We start from the raw sequence: 24,002 nt of genomic DNA on the forward strand, positions 1-24,002 counted from the left end.
AGCTGGAATCAGATGAAAAGGACACGTTTTGAGACAATGAAGAGGTTAAACTTGAAAAGTACAAATATATTCTATAAAAAGAAGGAGTTGCTATAGTAACCACTATATTACAAGGTAGATGTGCCACCTGGGAGTTACAAAGCACTTCTTGAAAAATCCATGTGCCACTTTTTTGTTACAAATAGCAGATGGAATATAATGTTCATTCATTTTATTGAAATAGCTTGTACTATTTGATGCAAATAATTACATTTAAGTTTTTTTACATTTTGTATTTCTTTCTTAGCTTTGCAAAACCACCCACTTATGTTTCAACAGAATTAAGAAAGAACAGTTATGTGTAGAAGGAGAGTGGTGACTGCATATCTTGTAGGAACAGAAGAGAGTATGAAGGTTGTCTCTAACCACCTCCTTTAATTTAGAAAGTAGTAAGGATAGAAACAGAATGGAATTCATCCAGCTAGATTCCTGACCCACACTGCCCCAGACACTCACACCATAAAATAACAGCAGTGCTCATATAGTCCAGACACAAAATAAAATAGGATATAATTCTTCCCTCTGCTTCCTTATTTGATTTCCAAATTCCACTCAATAACACTTCTGTGTCCTTTGGGGTAGTAAGGTAATGGAAGCCTTCAATAGCAGGATCAGCAGTGAAGGTCTCATTATCCTGTTTTACACCAGTATAAGTCTGTTGGCTTTCATTCTCCACAGGACTATGAGGGCTCCATTTTGCTTACACTGTTCAAAACAACCTTGAAACTGTAAGGTCCGACTGCTCTGGGTTTCTGCTTGCTTAGATGAACCCTAGTAGATGCAGCTAATAAGGCATAGTTCACATTATCCGTTTTCAGCTTTGAATTTCAAGAGTGTCTCCAGGGGTGATAACTGCCACAGGTTATTATGTCAGAAACTGCTGATTATTGGTCAATGTTCAGAGAGCCATTGCCAAATAGTCCTCTAAGCACAATCCCAGTCTTAGTACCACATTCCAAGAGATACAGGAATGCACCTTTTGCATCCTCAGCAACCTGCACTTGGATTTAAGTCATTCACCATTGACTTTATTCTTATTGTACACTAACTATCTAAATAGTTTGATTCTCCAGAAATGGAGGCGAACACTCAGCCATTTGTTCATAAAAATCACTGGAATAATTAATGTTGAAATAATTCAGTGATTCAAACTGAGGACAACTCATCTAATACACACAAAGTGTTTCTCAAGTAAAATACATGTAGAGTTCTTCTGCTAAATGTTATTTTCAAATGAAATTTTTCACAAAAATATCATTCCCTCATTTAAAAAAAGACAAACAAACAAAACCAACCAACCAAACAAAACCCCCAAAACAAAAGAATAATTATAAAAAATTATTCCATGAAGTAAAAAAAGTTATTCAGATAACAACATTGAACAATTTCAGAAATATTTGGGAAGCCTTTAAATTGATCAACTGGACTAGTTTCAAAAGCATTTTTGCTACCCATTCTAGTATAGAAACATGGTATGGTTAACTTTTAATTTCTTTGTGGTTTATTTAACATACTATAAATTTATTTTGAAAGGAGATCTGAAAAACATTTGTTGTCCTTCAGGAGCCTTACCTGTTCATTTATTGAAGATAAGCAAAACACCTATCAGAGTGCCATAGCTTTGCCGTGATTTTTTTTTTTTTTTCTGAAACAGTTTAAGACTTTTATTTGTTAGCTATTCTGAGAATATTCTTCCCTGGACTTCAGACCGTTTTTCAGGCCTTGGTTTACAAACTGGATTTGAAAAGGTCTTTGGAATATTATTTGAAGTGGAGAAAACCTCTAGGAATTTCCTCCAGCATTTTGCATTGTTTGACATGCTAGGTCAGCATTCATCCAAGAAAACCGCAGTATATGAAAATGCTGCACTTGTTATTGCTGTTCCTATGCAGTAGTGCGATTTGAATGTCAAATAAGAGTTTCTCAAGCAGATCTGCTCTTCTGGCATTGACGGTTGTGCTACTTTCCAGTCACTGACGAGTACCAAATATATTTTTACTAAGCATTAAAGTCTTTGGTAGCACGTGCAAGACCAAGTTTTCACAAGAGGCTGAAGTCAAGCTGATGCAGCTGATAAAAAGTAGGAAAGCAGTTTTCATCTGTATTTTCTCAGCCCTTATTGTTGGCAATGATAAAGTAGAACACTATTGAGGCCCCTTTAAATTAGACTCGATTGCACTAATGCCCTCAGGTGGAGATCATCAAAGGGTGGTTAGCAATACTGGGGAGCATCTTGGCATGGATTTGTGATTATGTCACAGTATTCTCTGTATGCTCTCTTTTAAGGTGTAAATGCACTATTTGAAAGTGCGAAGTGAAGGTATTGGGAAGGGCCTTCTATTGATAAGCAAGATGCTTCTGTATTTATTATATTTATTTAGAAGGGAAAACACATCATTATGACATCTTCATTTTGCCTGTCAGCTATGCTAGCTCTTTGACAGTTGAGCTGATTCACCATAAAATACTGAGAACACATCTACAAAAGCTTGATGCTAAACTAAAATTAAGAAACTGTGTGTCTTCAGTTAAACAGTGCAAATTTTATGTTGAACTGAGTGAAACTCGTCTCTATTTTTACCTCATCACAGCTGTAAAATCATTCTTGGCATTGGAAGCACCATAGTCTGGGATTACAGAAATATTAAGAAAATTAAGAAAAACTAAGAAAATATCATCAATGAAGACTTAGATTAGTGATATATTATGGCAAATATCTTCCTGAATGTTTTCCTGCACATGTTATTTTAAACAGTTTCTATTAATAATGTCCGTGCTTTTCAGGTTAAACACATTTCTGAAGATCCACCTTGTAAATGCCCTAATAAGTTCTGTGTGGAGCGTCTTTCACAAGGAAGATACAGAGTTGGAGAGAAGATCCTCTTTATTAGGGTAAAAGTTTTATTTTTTATTTTGTAATGGATTGCTAGTATATGCTACCTTCCACTTTGCAAATGATATAATTGATTAAAAGGAGAAAATATTTTCTTATTAACCAGCATGTTTTTATGACGCTGTTGGGGAATAAACTACAGTGGGTTAACTGACTCAAGGATTTATTAGCATGTGGTAGATCCTTCTAACTTTAGGTCATTGAATTTGCTGTGTCTTTGATCAATGGCAACCAAAAGTCTTCACAAACAGATGATGATTTCCTCTCAGTTTGGTTTGAAAGAACATCCACTTCATTGAAACAACCATTCTCCCACTTTGCTTTGACTGGTAGTATTTGACAGGTCAGGAAACGGATCAAAGACTTCATGATCATTGAGTTGCCAAGTCATGACTGAGATATATTACTCAAGTAGAGTGAGCAAAACATTAATGTCCGTAGTACTTCATTTGATCAACAGATATTTCCAAACCCAGTGCTGTATTTCAGACTTTGTACGTAGTATATTAACTTCCATAGCACAAAGTTAATCATTAATGTAAATATTTGCTAGCGTTAGTATCTGGCTGAATTTAGCACAAATATGCTATCCAAACTTAATTTTGAACCTCTTAATCGTCTCTATATATGCTTATGGTAATAATAATTAAAATATGCTAATCATATTATTCTGTACTAGTAGGTTGAGAATCTGATTCATGCTATGCTTCTTTCCATTTTCCTCACTGCGTGTGCTGTCCTTGAGTAATGACTTGACAAAATGATAGCTCTTGCCTTCAAATAACTGTTATCCCTATTTTGCTAAAGGCATACTGCGGCCTGATAAAACTGAGGATTTAGCACTTGTGAGAACAAAAGAAGTCAGAGGGACTCCTTCCCATCTGTAGAAGTCAAGTTCCTAGTTCAACAAAACACCAGAGTGCTTGCTCTGCAATATACTTCTGCTTAACTTATAATGAAGTATAATTTAGATAAGGATTTAGGTTTTCTCATGTGTATAAGGTTGAGAACAGTTTAAGTATTGTGTTGAATAAGGATTGGAAACTCCCAATTAATTCAGTAATAGTTCAGAAAGAAAAAGAAATGCAGGATTTGTCACAGATAGTTTGAGATGTAACATGCTAGTATAAAGGATTAATAGCTCTTCTGTTTTGTAGCCAGTGAGACTTTTTTAAATTCTGCAGTATTTATAGGTACTAGCTTCAAACATCTTTGAAGAAGGTAATGTTCATTAACCAAAGATCCCAGTAATCTGGCATGGTTCAACACTTCTGTTATCTTCCTTTTGATTTTCATTTCAAATAACAATATCAAAGTATTTTTAATCTTCTACTTTTGATAAACTAAGTTTTTCTGCCAGAATGGTGAGTGTCAAATTCCCTTTAGCTGGCTTCTTTATTGTGCAATCTAGTCCAAGTCAGATTTCATTCCAAGTTTGCAAACAAAACACCCTTTTCATATCACGCTACTGCATTCCAAGTTGAATTGTTCCAAAAAATAACAGTAATATAGATTAGACATTAAACTACAGTATTAGAGATCATTCCTACAATGCTGCTATCAGTGGAAACTTGCCATGAACTTCAGTGGGAGCAAGCCCATATTCCTAGGTTTTAAAAGTCAGTTGTCTTTTGGTTTTGGTTAGTTTGAACCTCATTTTGGAATGCTTCACTGGATCACAGTAAGTTTTTACTCTTCATTCTACATGCTCTTATTGTGTACATAAGTAGATTTATTAGCCTTTCCTTGGAATCCTTTGGACACTTGTGAGGAAACACATTTGAGATGCATAGCTGACTTTTAATTTTGTTGATATTTGGCACCCTATTTGATACTGCTGAGATAGTTCCACCTATGTTATATGTTCTTTACACAGCACGACACAGTCAGATATATGCCACTTGTTTATAACCCAACGCGTTCCAGTTGAATCGAGATTGAAAATGTCATTGTTTTAAGTTGGCGTAGTATACCCATTACTGCCTCTATTGGCGTTCTCCAGTAACCTATATAGGACTTAAAACCTATATAGTTTCAGTGATGTTACAAGTCTGCCGTATGATAAAACATTATAAATGCTAAGTTTAAATTGGAGTTAACACCTGTTAATTGATAGTTAAGCTTTTTTTTTCAGAAAAGATTTAATTATATTTTATTATATTATATGGGTAATATTTGTTTTATTATAGTTCTACAAGTTCTGTTAAAAAAAAAAAAGTGTCCAAGTCCCTCTTTTTCTTAACTTATATCTGTATACGAAACAAGTGAAAAAGGAATGTCAAAGAAAAATAAAACCTGGCAGAACATAGAAGTAATGCAAAAAAATCACACATGTCAATCTAAAGCAATATTAAGGAAAAACCCCCACTTTGGAATATGTAGCAAAATGCAGGGGGGAATGGTCCTTCAAAATTTCTCTTGTATCGTAGTAGCTTCTTAAGGTAATGGTCCTATTAAAATCACTTGAATAAAGATTATTTTTTTTTAACATGGAAAAATGTTTAAATTTGAGATGAAAATAAACCATGGAAATTCACGAAGTAATGGAAATGATGAAAATCCATGAAAACATTAAGATACTTAAGTCTGCTGGTAAAAATGTTTGTCACAAAAGTAGTTCTTCACGCATGAAGTAGTTTCATAATGCATGAATGGAACATGATTACCATAATGCTGTGGCTGGCTTGGATGCTAAACATTTATTTTCCATAAAAATTTATCTGCTCATGAATTCTTTTTCCTTCCTGCTGCATAGGAATGAAAGTGTCTAAATTCTACTTACACAGAACTGTTGGAAGACACGTTTTACAGTAATGGATTATGTTAATAACTTGAAGTAAATTAAGTGACCGGCTTATTTGTATTGGTTTAGAATTAGTGTGATCTCTATTATGTGTGCCGTATACAATCAATTATTTGCCTATTCACTCTTAGATTGTACAGTTATGCCGTGAAGTAGTTTAGGGAACAAGACTTAATCTTTCCAAGTAGAACTGAGTTAGTAAGACTATTTTTAAAAACAAAGAATTAGCAAGTCATGAAAACTTACCTTGCACAAATGCATATAACTTGGAAAAAAAAAATCACAGAGTTTGAAGTGCTTACTTCTTGCAGAAGGCAGTAAAGGCGTTATTTAGATTAATAGAGATTTTTATAGTAAGAAATGTCAGTCAGGCCTTAAAAAAAAAATTATATTTCAGTGGCAAGTATTCTTATTTCAAGTTATCATGTGTTTATTACATTACATATGTGGATGTACACTTTCCACAATCTAGCAAGCTTCTCTCAAAAGATCTGTCCTGTTGCTTGGTACATTCAAATCGCTGGATGCCATTCAAATCGTTGGGTTCTGCACAGTGGAAAAATTATTTCTTCGTGCAACTGGAGTCAGATTGGATGATAAAATGGGTCCTGGCTTTAAAGCCTGTAATTTTTCCTATAACTTCCAGGTGTTCTCTACCTTGCAGACTAGATGATAAGCATGTGATTGCTCTTACACTTTTTGACCTTGGACTTTTAATCATTAATATCACTTAGCATTATTTTGCTGTAGAAATAATAAAGTGCTTGTTTAATATTAACTTCGTCTAAATCCAAGGAAATGAAAGGCATTATTTGCCTGCTACAGCACCCGTGTAGAAACTTTATTTTGGGATTCACTATCAAAATGTGTGTGTGTATATGTGTGTATAGACACTCTACAGACAGTCTGGTGTCCGATATTCCGCTATTGCCTTTTCCTGGTGGGAAAAATCTACTCATGTATAAATATGGAAGCATGCTTTACTCCAAACCATCAAGGTTGGGATGATACACCATCTAAGAACTGGCAATAATGAAAAATGGAAACCAGGCTGATTATACAGCTCTCAAGACTCAAATGTCTTATTCTGCTTTTCCAATCCAAATACATAAGTCATGCTCATAGCTCTTGCTTGGTGTGCTTCTGTGTTTTGTTTTTTCCTCAGCATCATTTACCTGGCTTTTATTGTCTTCCTTATTCCACGGTTTTTAACAGTTCTGCTTTTCTCAGACCCATTCACTTCTAGTCTACAAAATGAGTTTACTTTTTTAGCACTGAAATTCCTTACCTAGAGCTTTATTGACATCAAATACCTTTCAGGGATGTTTAAAATGTCAAAAACATACGCAGATCAGGAGTTTTAATTGAACTAACTCCAAAGGAGATGCAGCAGGATGCCTGGGAGTCCTCTTGTTGAGTGAGTTCTGAAAACACGTCTCGGGCCTCAGGACAGTGGCAGCCGTTGGCCGCGGCTTTGGGCTTCTAATCTCAGTCTGCTCGTGCTTATAGACGAACATACTAATTCTCAACTCTAGACTGCAAAAGACCCAGGGAAAGGCATGTCTAAAGTCCAGCCCTAATTTATGTGCCAGGTGTAAGATGTTTTTGGAGACCTTCCAGCAGTGGGTGGCTGGACACTTTTTTTACTATGTGTCAATTCCTCTCCAACTGCTTTATGCTCACAGAGTAGCTGGCACATTTCAGTCGTACTTGTGCTAGGGAAGGTGGAATTCTTCTCAGCCTTCTCAGGTGGTTTTGTTTGTTTGTCTGTTTTTTAAAAAAGCCTTAAAGGGACGGTAGAATTCAGTCCACAAGACTCAAAAGCTCTTGGACAAACAGTGACACCGAACATGTCAGTGGGGGACTGGAGTCCCGTGCTGCCTATAGGACGGTCAGGAAATCGGTTTTCTTTTTCACTCTGCCATTAATCTGTTGAGTGACATTAGGCAGACCCCAGCCCTCTACCAACTGGTTACAGCTTGCTTGTTCTCAATGTTACACTTTCTCTCCTGCTTCTCCTTTTTTCTCTTTATTTTTTTTCCTCCGTGGTGCCTTGAACTTTTCGTATTCAGGCCTAGCAGCCTTCGTGCAGTGAGAAGCCCATGGACATCTCTCTGTTGACTTTGTACTAGATGCTGCTGTGTTTGTGCTGAGCACAAGAGCAGCTACAGTTCCACTATCTGGTTCTGTGAAGACTTGACAATTTCTAGTTAAATGGTTGACAGACTTTCACTGAGGGTTAGCCAAACCCATAAAGTACTAGAAATTAAATATTTTTCCCCCCCTCTTGATTTAGTTCCTGTATTTTTTCCTTCACTTGCTTCTTTTGCATTGCCATCCATGTTAATTTACCGTCTAGAACTTGTGTGTGCTGGGGTAGTTTGGAACACATATTGTGATCAAATATGCTTTGAAAGGGTTCGTTGTAAACTTTACAAAAAAGCTGTGTAAGTCAAATTCTTAGATGCTAATTTAATGATAAAGTGATGGAGTCACCCCTTTTTGCTTTCATTCTAATGGTGTTCTCGTTAGTCTCGGTTGAAAATGTTTTGACAGAACGTATCTCCAGTGCAATACTCTGATTCAGTGGAACTGACAGGCTGTGCAATAGCTTAGCAGCTTTTCTCACTAGCTTAGATTGTTTGCTTTAGTGACCTCCTTCTGTTGAGAATTAAATATTGTGTTGTCTTTAATTCCCAGCGTCTCCCTCTATGCAATATTGCTCAATAAGAACTCCACTTGGGTGTTTGAAAAATCTTTAGCAAATTATATTGTACTTTTGTAAGATGTAATGCATCTTCAAGAAGTGTCACATTCTAGTTCTTGAAATGACTAATACACCTGCAGCAATTTCCTGCCAAGGTCTTTATAATTTAGACTCCTAGAGTCCAAGTTACAACAATATAAGGTTCCATGTATTTGGTGGAAAGAGAAATCTCCCTTGGGAGGTGGCTCAGAACAGGAGGGCAGGGTAGGGTATTCTGAAGCCATCCATGTAATATCTTTAAAAGCACCACCGAAAAATTGTGAAACTGTGATTCAGGATTAGGAAGCCTTTGGTGTGTACTTAATGCAGCCAGTGCCTGCAAGAGCTGAAGACTGCAAAGTGAGACCTCCCTGGGTGACAGTTTGCTCTCTGGCAGGGATGCGCCAGGGTAAAATCGCTCTGCATGCCGGCATCAGCAGTGTTTTCTCCATAGTAACTAATTATACAAAAAATTTCTCAATGCTTTACAGGTAAATAAAGATGAGTAAAGATGCTAGGTGAATATGTTATGTATTACAGATCTCCCTATTTCAGGCTTGCTTGCTTTTTTTTTTTTCCCCTTAGAATGCTGAGCATAAAAATAGACCAAATTATGTAACTCTGCTCCTGTTTGCCTCCCTCCCCCCCCTCCCCCCCCGGCTTTTTTTTTCTGCTCCTCTGACCCCTTTTATATGAAAGGTACTGGATCAGCATCTGCATATCCAAGAGCACACACTGCTAATCCACTTCACCCTTAGTCTACAGACAAAAATTACTTTGCAAAATGAAAAAGCTTTTAGAGTTTATTATTGAGAACTACAGATTGGGTCCCGTAAGATTATACTGAACGTGTTAACAGGGGCAAGTATTCCCTTCTTGTTCAGTCATTTTCTTGTGGTTCTGTTTCATAGATTAATAATTTTGTAAGAATCCATTTTACACTTCCGAGACATTAATAAATTTTACATTAAAGATGAGACAGGAGTTCAAGATTGCATTTTGGAACTAGTAAGTCAGATGCATTAGAACTGGAGATGCAGCTAGTCGTGGTGTTGCTCTTGAGGGACAGTAACACAAAGCTTTGCATTTTGTTATTTAACCTCCTTCCTGCTGAGGTGAAAAGGTCTTGTATGACAGTAACGTAGATAATATTTAACACAGTCGAGGTGAGCACATCTGTCTTTTATAGGACAATGCTGCAATATTTTATGGGGTGAATTAAAGTTGATATTCTTCACTGTAGCTTTAGATAATTAGTATACAATGCTAATGAAAAAGAAAAAAAAAAACAACAAACCAACACTGATTCTTAGTTGTAATATACTTTGTGTACAGTATACTTCTACACTATCAACATAACTCATGCTACCATCTAGAGAAATGACGATAAATGATGATGTGGTGGCAGTAAACTGAAGTTTCTGCAGTGTTCATCAGAGATTCTCATTAAACATTTAGGATTCAGCCATAAAAGTACATCAATTATCTATTGCAGTATTCTTTACCTTTAGGGTAATATTATTAAAGAACTTGCAGCTTACATGAGAATTTCCAACTGGGCTTTCTATCTTGACTCAGGAATGATGTTTCTACATAGAGCTGAATTGGCAATGATTTAACAGAAATGGTATGTAGGCTTTTTAAATATTTCATACTATGTGGTTTGGCCTTTCCATTCCTGAAATAACAGGAAAATGTTAGTGCATTTTAAAACGTGTTTTATTTCTTTATCGTTCTCTTATCAGTATGAAAGCAATGGTTTTTTCCTCCTGTTGCATCCAGTTACACTTTGTATGCATTCATGTTGTTCACTAAAAACTATTCATATCTACTGTATTTTATTTTGAAATTAAGCTTCATTGCACCTCTGTGGCAACGTGCAAGATGAATGTAAAGTGCTTTTTACCATAAATAAAGGAGGCAGGATTTTATCCCATGTGTTTATTTATGAGTTTGTCTTCTCTGCTGCCTTCTAATTCCAACCAGTAAAAAGTAGTAAATGCTCTGTTTCCAAATCCTCTTTTCCACGTTGAAATACAGAACGTTGTATTTTGACATTGTAGCACGAGAGTATTCATGACTTGCATACCAATGAATATATCAACCATTCTGTTCCACTAAGATTTTTATTTTTTTTTCTAGCAGAATTTGTGAGATGCCCACACTTCCTGAAGAGACTAGGGGGAGCTGAGATTTTATTTTTGGTTTTTGTTCTCTTAAAAAATGAATATTGTTTTTAGAGTCTGTGGTGTGGATTCATCTCACCTAGGTTTGCTGCCTACAGGGTTGTTTTCAGTGAGGAGGAGCACGTAATTCCTCACTATTTCTATTATGTTGATTAAATGGATTGTTAATCAATTTACAGAATTACATGGTATATTATATTATTTATCTCATAGGTTAAAAAAATAAACTGTCCATTTGAGATATTCTTTGTTCTAAATTATGTTACGGGGGATTTTTTTACATTGATTTTTCAAGATTTGACCTTGAGATGTTATGTTCTAATTTTAAAAGAAAACAAAACAAAACTTCAGCTGCATGTCTGTGAGTCAATAGGAATTGATTTCTCTTTCAAAACCCAAAATTTATCAAGAATAATTTTATTCTGGTGGAGAAAGGATAAAACAGTGAGACATTTATCTGTAACAGTTAGGTCCTTGAATTATTTATTAACCTGTCTAGGAGCCAAAAACTATGAAATAGTCATGATAATTTGGTGTGTCTCTCTTATATATGCAATGGCGAAGAAATAATACTGTTAGGATATAGTGAGCAAGTGGAGGTTTTTAGATTTTATGTAACTACAATGTAATATTTTTTTCCTTTGAAATGTAATTTGCTGTTAATAATTTAGCACAGTATTAATAGTTAATTTTACTTCATGTTTTAAAATTCATTTGCTAAGTTAATAATTCTAAAAAATGGTTGGTAAATGTTCTTGCTTACAGTAAAAGAAAATTAAGGAAAGAGGTTTTGAGGATCTGTGCACTCAAATTTGATTGTATATTTTGCTCTGATAACTTGCCTGTTCAAGCTGTTTGTGCAGAACACATATAAAATTTAGTTTATTATCAAAATACATGAACAGATTAAAATATAGGTTTTACTAGTTCTTCCGGGTAACCGTCAGACCCTAGATTAGACTGTATCAGTTACTGTCTCTGCTTCTTTAATGTGTGACCTCTTTGTATGGTCACAAACAGAAAGAGTTGCAGCAAACAACTGCCAGTTCACGTGGGACCAAAATGATGCTTCCATGGCTCCTGCTCTCATCAACAGAAATTGCAAGTGCTCGACCAAGGTCAGCATTTGAGCCTGACTTTATTTGTTTAATTTTTTCTTCGCCTTAGAAGTAGCATTTTTGAGTCCAATTCCAATGATATACTTCTGTGAAAATTCATTAATTTATGCACAGAGTTATTTTCTACATAGTTTTACTCCTTTAGCAATGAAACATTAAAAAGCTATAATTGCCACATTTTTTTGCTGTTATGAAAAGTTTATTAGTTATCACATGAACACTACAGAGTAAGTGACAACTTAAGGACATAGATGTAAGTTGGTGGACAAACACAGCAGTCAGTGGTAGCCCACAAAAGCCAAGGGAGAAAACTTCTAGCAACTCCAAATGTGGAATTTGGAATTAAGACTGCATATGAGGTTCTGTTAAAACATATACCCAGTGCCATTGTTTAAGCTTTTCTGAAAACAATGTTGTTTTCTATCCGTAAGTCCAGAAGTGATTTCTTGTGATTGTCTTGTAGTAATGAGCTATTTCATGAAGGGATAGCTGTATGTGAAAAAAGTTTTTACCATATATTTTGATTTTAAAAATGGTGAAGACACAAATTTCTAAAAAACTTTTTAAAAAAAGTTTAAAATAATCTTGTTCTGCAAATCTCATTGAGATCTAATCTGTGTAAAAGTGATATAAAACTTTTGAAAAGATGTTGTACTTTTTTTAACAGAAGATTAGGAGCATCTCTCCTGCTCTTTTTTTGTCATTAATTTTTGAAACTCGGAGCAAAACAAGAAGAATCTGTTGCTCTAAGGAAGTATTAAATATAGCAAACGTTTTCTTTGGCAAAGTTTAGTAAACTCTAGAGATCCCAGACTCGAGTATTTATCAGAAGGGTATTTTCCAAAAACCAACAACTATTAAACTGAAGACCAGATATAGATTGTTCCTCAAGTCATAAATCAGTGTCAGTTGATTCAGACTGCTTTGTGGTGTGCTATTGTGCCTTGTTTTCAACTTGCCAGAAATTGATTTACCTTAAGGTTTAAAAAACAACCCAAAACTCCTCAGAAAGTCACCATACCAGATCATTAAAATTGTAGTATTTTACCAAGTTAGTATTTCAGTCATGGCAGCAGATGTCAAAATGCTTTAGTTGTTATAAACACTCTGTTTAGATAAATACATGCTGAAATCAGAACTGAATAGATCATTTTAGGTTTTGCTGTCAAAAACAGGCCTTTTGTCTTCTCAACCATTTGCACTTCTAAAAAGTCAAAAGAGAGGCAGAACCATTGCCCTAAACACGCCATTTACTGTTAGTTATGAGGTTGGGATTGCTTTTGTAAACAATGCTGAAATATCATTAAGTAACTTTTTAATTTGCATTAAGATCTTCTTTTAAACTCTACCACAAAGGGAAAAGGAGCTCCTTCCTCTGCTGTATTTACTACCTAAAGCCTTTGCCAGTCTGGCTTTTCGCATACCATCTTAAACATGTGACCGTCTTAAATACAGCAATGTTCCTGTGAAGTTAAGAGTAATTATTTATTCATAAGGAGATGTGTTTATAACTATTTGTCCAATGCATAGCTATAATACGTTCCTGTCTCATTTGAAGGAAGACTTAACAGTCTTAAAGACTTCCTAAATACAAAGGAAGTGTGTTTGTGCCTCAGTCTCCAAGTTTTACGTGTGTTAGACTACCTCTGCTTCATGTGAAGGAACTGGTTTCCAGCTCTGCTGTGTTCTGTCCCAGCAGTCCCCAATCCAAACCCTTTCCTTCCCCTGGATTTTTAATTTTTCTTTTGAGTGACATAAAGGTGTAATCCTCAATCTCTACACATCTGAATTTCAGCCTTGATCCCAGGCACAATTTGGAATCTTGCCATTACAGCAATGATGCATTTAAATGTGCTTGATGCAAATGGTTCTGGTGTTGCAGGGAGGCCCAAAGACATGTGGCCTTTTGGCTTAGCAACTGCCAGCTTCCTGGTCCCCTACTACTAGTGTTATTTTACATGGAGCTTATTAGTAGGTCAGCTAAGTCATAAAATGAGAGTTTCTATTATTTTATTTTTCTATCAAAAGCATGGAAAAAGCAAGTCTATAAAAGGGCTTTACATGGGATGAAGAAGTAGAATCCAGCATAAATCCATCAGAATTATCACTCTTCCTGGTCCGATACTCTGCTAGCTGGCTGAGATTTATCAAGGAAGCAGGGAAGGTAGTATGCAACTGGAATGTTTTAGTTAGGCAAATGTAAACATAAAGTGAACAACAGCAACTCCCGTTTTCTCTTTTTGCTAGTGTAAAATTTTCAAACTGCTTTGGTTAGCTTTTAAACGTGGTAGTTCTTCTGTTCCAGGATAAATTTTCAATGTGGAAACCACAACAGATATTCACTAAACTTGTTGCGAAACTCAGTGGATTTTTCTAACCAAACGTTGATTAGACCATCTTTAATTGCGTAATCTAATTATGCTGTATATGGGAAAGCATAGCAAAAGTTAAAAAGTGCGCCACGTTGACTTTGGGCTGCCCAAGTGTTCCTGGCTGGTACAGCAGCCCATTAAATGCCAACAGGTTATAATTTCCACTTGTAAATAAGGTAAACTTCTCTCTTTTGGCATGATTAGAATGGTGTCCACTTTCTATGTTCCATCAAATATATTTCCAGTCTGTTCCCTATTCAAACACAAAAAATTTCGTGAAAGCCAAAGAGATCTGCAAGTGGGAAGTAAAATTAATACCTAAAAGTAAACTGCAGGCCAGTTTACAGCTTGAGCTAAAAAAAAAAAAAACAACAAAAAAACACCAAACAAAAACAGCCCCCACAGACCCCCTCTGATGTCAAGGCATAATTACTATTGTGATTTATTCTCTGTATATATGTAAACCACAGACATCTGTTACAAAGAACACATGGATAATCCTGTCTGGCCTGAAAAAATCTTCTTTGCAAAAAGTCTGTATTTTAAATATCATTATTCTGTTGTGTCTAAGGTCTAGAACTACAGTGGTGTTCAGAATTCTATGTGAAACCTTCTAACTAGAGTCACATAAATCAGGTAAAATGACAGGCTGGCATTTTAGTTAAACCAGGTTTTCAGAAATGACTATGCTGTTTGTGCTAATTTCTTGGTTCACGTTACTTAACTACTTCCCTGTGATTTACTGAGGGGCAAGAGGGAGAAGAAGTCATTTGGTGTTTCATAAGGGTACAAAGAACCCTGTTTCTGTTTCCTTCCCTCCTCCCCACCCCAGTCTCTCAAAGTATATATATTAGCAAGCCAAAGAATGATATCATGGCGCTTTCGTGCTGAAAGTGTACATTGTTCTCAAGTCTCCCTCCTTCTCTTTAGTCTGCTTTGGTAGAGTGGTGGGGTTTTTTTTTGTTTAAATTAAATATAGTGTTTGCAAAAGAAACTATATGGAGTCCCACATAAGTAACTGTGAGCATAAGCCCTGATTTTGCAGGGGTCAGTGAAAGCCTGGTCTGCGTGTAGTGATAATTGTGTTTCATCATCTTACAGATTCAGGTATAAGGTATCTAATTTGCTTGGGGTTAATGTTTCACTGGCCTAATTTTAGAACACATTTTCCGACTAAGGAAAAGTAATAGAAAAGTGAGGTATTTTGTTCATTTTGGATTTTTTTATCAGATATTATAATTTGATACTGTAAATGACGTAGCCCTGACTCCCTTGCAAGCAGTGGGGGGAAAAAAAATTAAAAAAAAAAAAAAAATCTCTGTGAAGTTGGTTCTCAGTGCTTCAGCAAATCCCATCAGTACAAAAAAAAGCTAGTAAGGATAAGTGAGCTGCCAGTGGGTTAGCAGCACCTGAATACGTGCGGAAGAGTAGGGGAAAGACCTTTTGTTAAATGTCCTAAGCATCCAGATCCCTTGTTTCAGCTAGTGAAAAGCATTGCAAAATGTCCTTAACATACTGACTAGGCTTGTGATACTGCTTTTTTTTTTTTTTTTTTTTTTTTATTTTATTTAACTCCTCTGTCTTTTCTCCACCGTGGTTTCAATTTTGTCCAAAAAGCTGGCCTGAAGGTTAGGCTAGATGAGACGCCTTCAAGCTCAAAGCTTTATGCTGTGTAATATGATGTCTGTGGTATGAAATCTTTGCTGTAGGAAATGCGGAGATCAAGTGTTCGATCCAGGTCTGGCAATGTATCTCTATCTGCATAAACGGTTGGTCAATGAATTCTTCTCTAAAGCCAAGAGTCTGGCTGCATTTGGCTTAGAGCCATCAAGGAATTTTTTGCAGATTCTAGTGAATATTAATATATTGCCATTTAATACTTCAGGAGGTGTTACAGAATATCCCCATTTTGCTAATAGTGAAGTAAAGAATCCTATGCAAAAACACAACTATACTGATGATGAGAGATGATGTTGACATGAAAGTAGAAATCATGACATTTTAACACTGTCATCTTCACAAGAGGAATTCATTCATGTTTCATGGCTGTTAAAAATCCGTAGTACCTGCTTTGGAGATATTTTGGGCAGAAAACAGTATGGTAAGCATTTCTTGGAACTGGGGCTTGGCATTAGCAGTGCTAGTCTAAGGGGAAGGTCTGTGTAGCTTTGTCTCTGTCTAGGACTACTGCTTGGGGTTATCTATGACCAGGTAAGAAATTAAACACAACAGTCTTACCCTAACAATTAGTTTCCACTTTCAAGATAAACCTAATAACAAAAAACTGCTTTAAAAGCAGAACCCTTTTAGAAGGAATGCTAAAATTAGCTTAATAGATTCTCCAGCTTGAAGAAGCTTTGTTTTACAACACGATTCTTTGGCTTTAGTCATAATGCAGAAGTGGAAAAGAATGTTATGAAAATATTTTATGAACCAGTTGACCCACCACCCAAATACATGTGTTTGCATTTAGGAACTCTCGTCTGCTTTATACACCATGTTACCTGGCCACAGTGTACTTTGCATATTTTATGTGAGGGAGCACATGTGTGTACACACCTACACATGGATGTGTACTAACACACATGTGCCACACTCTTTTGTGACTCTAAACAATAGTCCTCTGACTAAAATTCATATGATGCCAACTCAAGATAAATCAAAGAGTGGTAGCGTCCATCTGATGGTTTGACTTGCTGAACGACAACTGTAGTTCAGATCAAAGCGCAAGGCAGACCCTGAACTGGAACTGCGTGTCAGACTGCACCTTCACTTACCGTGTGCACGTTTGTACATGCTCCCAGGTATAATTCCTCTGTCAACTGGGTGGTTCTGTGTTTCCACTCTGTGCTGTACTTTGGTGGTAGTTGTAGGGCCAATTGTGAACTTAGTAAGATAGAGGTTGAGAAGACTAATAAGTTTAAATTTAGAAATATTCTCTTTCCTTTTCCTGGTGCTTGAAACTCACCACTCCTTCTCCAGTGTTTATCACTGTTTTTCATTTATTCCCCCAGTCTCCCAAGTGTAGATATTTTCCTTCTCACCTATCCTAAGGGCATGCTTACTGCCCTAACTGCTCCACAAAATGCCTATGGCTTTAAGCAAGTTCAGGCTACCTGACCTCCTGCTTCTCCACGTAAGCTGGTCACTTGAATGCACTGACTGACCTGAGTTTGTTGTTCCCTCCTCTTGGTGTCATCTGACCCTGCCAAATTCCAGCCTTGAAGAGATGAGAATATGCATGTGGTGAGAGACACTGTGAAGACAGTAAAAATTAATCTCCCCAGTGCCAGTTGGCAAAATGATTTCTCACAAACGGTACCCGTGAAGTAAGACCTGATTTCTTTTAAAAGATAGATGCCACCAGGGTCTGCTTTCAAGCAGATATGGCTTAGTAACTGTCTCTAACTTGCCATGCAGTTGCAATGGATTTCTTTGCAGGACTCAGGGCATGAAGATTTTAGTATGTCCTTTGAAAGGATGCATTCATTCATTTCACTGTTTAATATGTTACATTTGTAGAATTTCAGTATGTGGTTTCAAGAAGTCAAGGATTGTTATACTTTGTTCTTAAATTATGTGTATATTTTAATAATTTATTCACTGTGGATGGCCTAAGGGATCATAAGAAGGCTTTAGGGATTTAACAGACCTGTAGATTCAACTAAGATTTGTAGGAACTGCAACAGTAGTTCCTTGTAGGCAGCTCTGACTATGTTTAGATTATCAAATAGATGTTATTTTGGATACACGGCCTTTCTTGGATGTCCGGATTGAGTATGCAGCTAGAGCCTGTTGTGGCTTCTCTTCTGTGGAAACCTGAAGATAAGAGGAGAGAGAAGGTTAAAAAAATTGTCTTGTTTCTTGTGGATTAAGATGTGGCCAGGGCACACCATACAGGTGTGGAACATAGGAAATGTTTTCTACCCCACAATTCAGATGTAGCACCGATGAATGAGAGAGACTATTTGAGAAGGCATTTCAGCCAAGTTTCAGGCTTTACTTGGAGCATCACCATGTCACCTTAAGGGAAAAAAACTTAAAAAAGCACCAAAAACCAACACAAACCCCTCAGCCCCCTCCCCACATAGTCATTCATATAAATGTCATCACTGTGCAAGGTCATCTTGTAAACGTTCATTAAATTCTCTGTTGGAGCACTATCAAAGGAAAATCTGTTATGCTGACAGTAAGCAAAAAGCACCTCTCTGAAGGAGAGAGGTCTAAGGATGAAGTATTGAAGTACGCAAGTATCCTTGCATACTGCGTTTCTCTAAAGGTAATTCTTCCTTTTCTTAGAAAGACTTCTTTTTAAGGACTTTTCCATAGTTCTTGCTATTGAAATCATGGTTCAAAAGCATACATGCAATAAAAGTATTGTTTCTGTCCCTATCTTGTGTGTGCGCGCTGTCTCCTGCCACGTAGGACTAAATGGTATAAAACTCATTTCTGCTTCTGAGTGAGTGAAAACTGTCTTGTGTCTTCTAAGACAATAGAGCCGCGCATGGTCCAGCTGTGCACAAACTAGCAGTGAGGAAAACACCTTTGCCAGGAGAGTCGGTTCTAAATCAGAAACAAGTTTACATATTAAAAGGAAAAGGATAGAAACTCCAGGCTACTCTGTTACAGTAATCAGTGCCTATTTGGCAACTAGCACGTTTTCCCATTCCAAGATCTTTGCCAGAACCTAAAAAGATCTTTCTTCTGGTATTTGCGGAAAGATATAAAACTGATGAGTGCAAAGAGATCCAACATACTAGAATATATACAACAGGGGATTTCCATGTGACTAAATCTAAGTGCCGTCAGGTTACAGCTGGCAGCTATCAAAACTAAACTAAATTACTAACACTAACTTTAAATAATTCATTCCTGTGTCAAGAGAGTTATCAAGTCCTAAAATTATTAAATACCCTAAAGAAAAAGAGCACCACATGAAAAATCTGTGAGCTGTTTAAGTCCGATTTCTTCTCCCCTTGACCCCATCGGTTCTCTATCTTGACTTCCACACCAAGGAAGTGGCTTTTTTTTGGTAGCACTCACAGCTCTTAAATGGATTTCAGGGCTTGGCACCTGGTCAGCCACTCACGAGTGTCATAAAAATCCAGTACAGTAAACTGTCCTAGAATGCATTCCAAAGATAAACTTGGAATTCTGCAGAACAAAAGTGATAGTGTTACCATGATTTTTTCCTGGATCTGTCCCATGGAAAAGTGAGGATTAGGCACAAAGTTAATATCAGATGTGCTGTCTAAGTAGTGCTGAGGAGAATGAAACCATCGGTGTTTACTGTTTTATCACCCAAATTTACCAAACTGTTAAACCTTGGCAGTTTCATGTCCATGTAAAATGTATTGTCTTGTGTCAAAACAATTAAAAAGTAAACATTACACCCCAAACTAGATAAGACTATGATTTCAGCTGAATTTCACTTAGGGCTAAACTGTTTTAAAAGAAATGCCTGATTAAAAAAAAACACTCAGATGATTCATATGTGTACAATTTAGAACATTAGAGATATTTTTTTTTAATGTTACTGAGAACTGAAATCACTCGAATTTCTATGTTCAGATATGATCAGTAGGGATGGAGTAATGGTGTAAGACTATATATGGGGTGTTGGTAAGGAGGTCCAAAAATGAGTGTAATGACTGTGACAAAGTGGTTATGTGTGTGAAATGAAATAGTCAAGTTCAATATGTAAAATTCATACGTTTTGTAAGCTGAAATGCAGATCCTTCATTTCTCCATGGCACTATAATTTCAGAGTAAACCCACTTTAGATTCAAATGCATTGGAAATTTGATTCAAGATGACTGCAAGTGCTAATCTGATCCCAGAAAGAAAGGAAAAAGGTGGAGCAAGAAACATTGGTAATAGTGAAATATTGTGCAGCCATATTGTTCATAGGTTAATTTGTGCTTGTGCTACCCTCATCGATGCAATTAAATCACCTCTGATTTGCATTTGGATTACTGTTTTTAGAAGCTGGGAGAGTGACCAGATGTGGATTTCCTGCATTCACATTTTATCAGGAGTAAATTTTGTCCACTTGACGTGCTAGTTTAAATTCTCCAACCATTTTCACTCTTCCCCAGTTGTTGTACCTGGTATGTAATTTCCAGTATTATTTATACTTTGACCAAATTGGGCCCAAAGACTTCCATTCAAGCTGCAGTCACTTGAACTATGGTGGATTTGAATTTAGGTAATAGACTACAGATTTCACTTGACTGGGTTTGACTCTATAGCTAAATATATAGATATTAGGATCTATATTCAAGACTGATGATTGCCGTCTCAGATAAATAATTTCTGGTCTGTAATATCTTAATTTTATTCAAAGTTGTTTATTCCATTCAGATTGTTTTCACAATTTTTTAACACATTAGTAGAGCTTTGGTTCGTTACTTACAATGTTGCTTTCATAGATTTGCAGTGACATAACTTCATTCCAACATTGTAACATCATACCCCATAGACTCACACTGACATCATTTTGAAAACTTTGAGAGGATGCTTTGTACTATTTAAAGGAAATTAAGCCTAAGTATAAACATTATTGAAATTATGCTACCCTCGTTCTCCCCTCATTATCCCAGTGCAAATTAGAAGACATTTAAATGATTTAAATGAAACCCATGGAGTTAAATAAATTCATTTCAGGCCTGTCCATTTAAAAAAATAATCTGTAGTCTTAATTCAAGCAAGATCTGATAAAATAATCTGTCTGTAGATACTTTCCAAATGTAATTTTCTCGGTTATGCATGTAGCTCTGTTGATTTAAAAAACAGAGGATGGAGGTAGGAGGCAGTTTCCAAATCTCTGCATCTTACTTCAGGACATCTGTGACTGTTTTCATAATTTTGGTGTTACCCTGAACTGTTCATATATGGGACTGTGGAAAACAATTTTTGAGACTTTTGTGTTCTTTGTCTGTTAGATCTTATCTAAAAGCACGTGGACTAAGGTTTCCAGCATAACCAAGAGTCACAAAACAGAAGCAATCTGGGGCAGCCAACCAGTATCCCGGGCTACTTATGCTTTGCACGAGTTTTCTGAAATATCTGAGAGAATCCTGACAGTTCTTGTGAATGAAATCAGTCAGGGGTGGTTGCAGGAATGTTACCTGAATATTGCCAGCTCACAGATACGTTTTATTGTAAGCCCTTTATAGGTGCTAGTAACCAAAAGATGCGTCTCAGATAATTTTCCCGTAGGAGCTATAGCCGTGCCACTTCCAGTGATAGGTCAATGTAAGCAGTCACACAGCAGGATAGAGTTGGCTGTGTACTTACCGCTTGGGATCTTAGATCCTTAGATAGTGTTTATCCCCTTATTGTGTTATTTAATTCCAATTTACATGAAACTTTGAAAATTGTTTGTATTTAGACTGTACCACATATGTAATCTGAAAAGAAATTGAGCTGGAATTTGACAACAATGAGAACATTGTGTTGCTAGAAGAGATAAATTGGGGGGGGAATTGACAGCAGAGTGAGGCCGTGGGACAATTACAGTGCAGAGACTCGCTGGCACTCAGGACTAAGATAGAGAGAGAATGTGAAGAAGAGTGAAATAAAATATACAAATGATGCATATTTTCAAATACGACTGCTGTACAAGTAAAATAGCCCATATAAACCTAGACTGAAATTAAAAAAGAATAGCTGTTAGAATGAGTGTATAATATACTGGTATTCAGTATAATTAAGTATTGTTAAATATCAATTGGTAACTACTATCTGTTCACCAGATACATGACAAATAATAGAGGAGATATAGACATATGCGTATCATGACCTTTAATCTTAAATGTTGGTCAGCTCGTGTTTTTTACCTTACCGTGCTCTGCCTACAGGGTGTATGAATCTAGGAGGGCATTTTTCAAACAAGGAAAAAGACACCTAGTTGAATGGAGCCGTAGAGTTGGAACTGTATAATTTTGAGAAAAAGAAAAAAAAAAAAGTCGGGGAAAAAAAAAAAAGTCTTTTTCTCTTCTTAACTATTCTGTCCGTTATTTATCCTTTTGTCCATGTACCCTTCTTTATATACGTGACATACCCCGGATGAGGCAGGAGTGGTGCTGGTCTGAAGCCCAGAGTTCCTTACTGCTTATGATAAGTAGTGAGGGTGCAAGGTGCTTAATGCAATGTGGTGCTCTCCTGCAACTCATCAAGGCAAGGAGGTGGAGCCTGGAGCGGTGGAAACATTCCTGCCAGAGAGACCGTGAGTGGGAGGAGATGGGATTACAGCTCCTGCCGCACTACACCATGGGGGGAAGCAATCAGAGGCCAAGCCACAGTCCAGAACTTTTTGGAAGATAGTCAAACTAGAAGATCTGTTTCAGTATATTAGGAATTAATTTACATCTCTATAGAGTTAGATTATGCTACTTAGATTTTTAGGCAAATTAACCAAGTTACTTTTAAGGTGTGAGTTAGCAGCATGTCAACTACCCCACGAGTCAGTCTTTCACCTTTAAAGTAAATGTTAAGCAATAGTCCCTACTGCACTGGTACTAAATTATATTGCACATATTTGAGGAATGTTCTGGCCTCAGAATACCAGAGAGCCTGGAGACTGAGGTGAGAACAGTTCCTTGTTTTCTTCTCCTTGCCATTTTGGAGTAGGGGATTGCCATGGGCACTTGTAAAGAGAAGGCTTGTGCCCTTCTCCATTTCTCTACTTGTTCCTTTGTGCTTCCATTCTTTGGCAGGTTTTAATTTTCTCTTGCCTGTAATGAAGAGAGCAGATTTCCCTAAAGCTTGTGGGTTGTGGAAAGTGAAGGAAAAACCATCCTGTAGAGGAAAGATGGATGGATTAAATTATTGAAATGTAACCCACCCTTTAACATGATAAACGTACTCAGTAGTGTTTACTAATTCCTCTTGCTATTACAAGAGACTTTGTAAGCAATATCCTCAATCTAGCCACATTTTAATGAGTCTTTTTCATAGAGACTAGTATAAAGGAATAGTTTCTTTCTAACAGACTGCATTATTAAATATATTTAATGATAAGACTAGACAGTAACATGTAACCTTTTGAATTAGTCAGAATAAAGGCCCAATTCATTTCTTTACATCTCTATTCTAGGATCACTAAGCAACCAAGGACAAATGGCTTTATGTCGGGCTGGTATATTGTATTGCTTTTAAAAAGAACATTAGTTCTTTGGCACAGGGATAAATGGATTGTAAGTATATTATAGCTCCTCTTGAATCAGGACACATTTCTAGGTTTTGGCACGTGATCACCCCGGGCCAGTGTATTCACATGGCTGGGGCTTCCTCAGTTTTAGGCTTCTCATTTTAATTAAACTTCATAACTCTCATAATTACAATGCATTGTGTTGGTGTTGGTCTTTTAAGTTTGTTTGCTGACTTTTTTATTTTTATTTTTTTAATAAGCTGCAGTCACGCTGAGATAGGGGCTTAGTGCACATTGATATGATGCACTACAGTTGCTGCATCTTTGGGCATGTGTAGGCGGCTAGATAAGCACAGACCAATTTCATCTGCAAGCATTCAGTGAGGAGCCGTGGTAATGCATGTCTTAGTCTTAAAAACTGCTTTTAATTTCAACCATTGCTACTATCTGATTGCTTTACATCAGTTATTGGAAACTGTACTTTCTAATTGTGATGTTTTATCCACATATATTCAAAGATCCTATTTTTGAATAGCCAGCAAGCCAGTACACAGAAGAAATGGAAAAAATAAGTCTTGTTATGCCCAGCCTAGAGACTTGAAGTATAGAATTATAGTATATTTACTTGCTGAAGGTCATGAGAAAAATACATCTTAGAGCTTATAACTAAAACTACATCTGTCATAGATTT

At 36.5% G+C, this 24,002-nt stretch overlaps 1 protein-coding gene across 10 annotated transcripts in view; it reads left to right on the forward strand.

The window, feature by feature from the left end:
• GAS2 (growth arrest specific 2) overlaps nucleotides 1-24,002 on the forward strand; it is a 97,966-nt gene that overhangs the window by 54,664 nt on the left and 19,300 nt on the right. For all 10 annotated transcript variants that reach the window (XM_063331521.1, XM_063331523.1, XM_063331520.1 and 7 more), the window contains one exon: nucleotides 2,824-2,931. In XM_063331521.1, the coding sequence (XP_063187591.1) occupies nucleotides 2,824-2,931 (108 nt within the window). The remainder of the gene's footprint in view (nucleotides 1-2,823; nucleotides 2,932-24,002) is intronic.

This window comes from Chroicocephalus ridibundus, chromosome 4, assembly GCF_963924245.1.
Source record: "Chroicocephalus ridibundus chromosome 4, bChrRid1.1, whole genome shotgun sequence".
In the NCBI taxonomy this organism is placed as follows: Eukaryota; Metazoa; Chordata; class Aves; order Charadriiformes; family Laridae; genus Chroicocephalus; species Chroicocephalus ridibundus.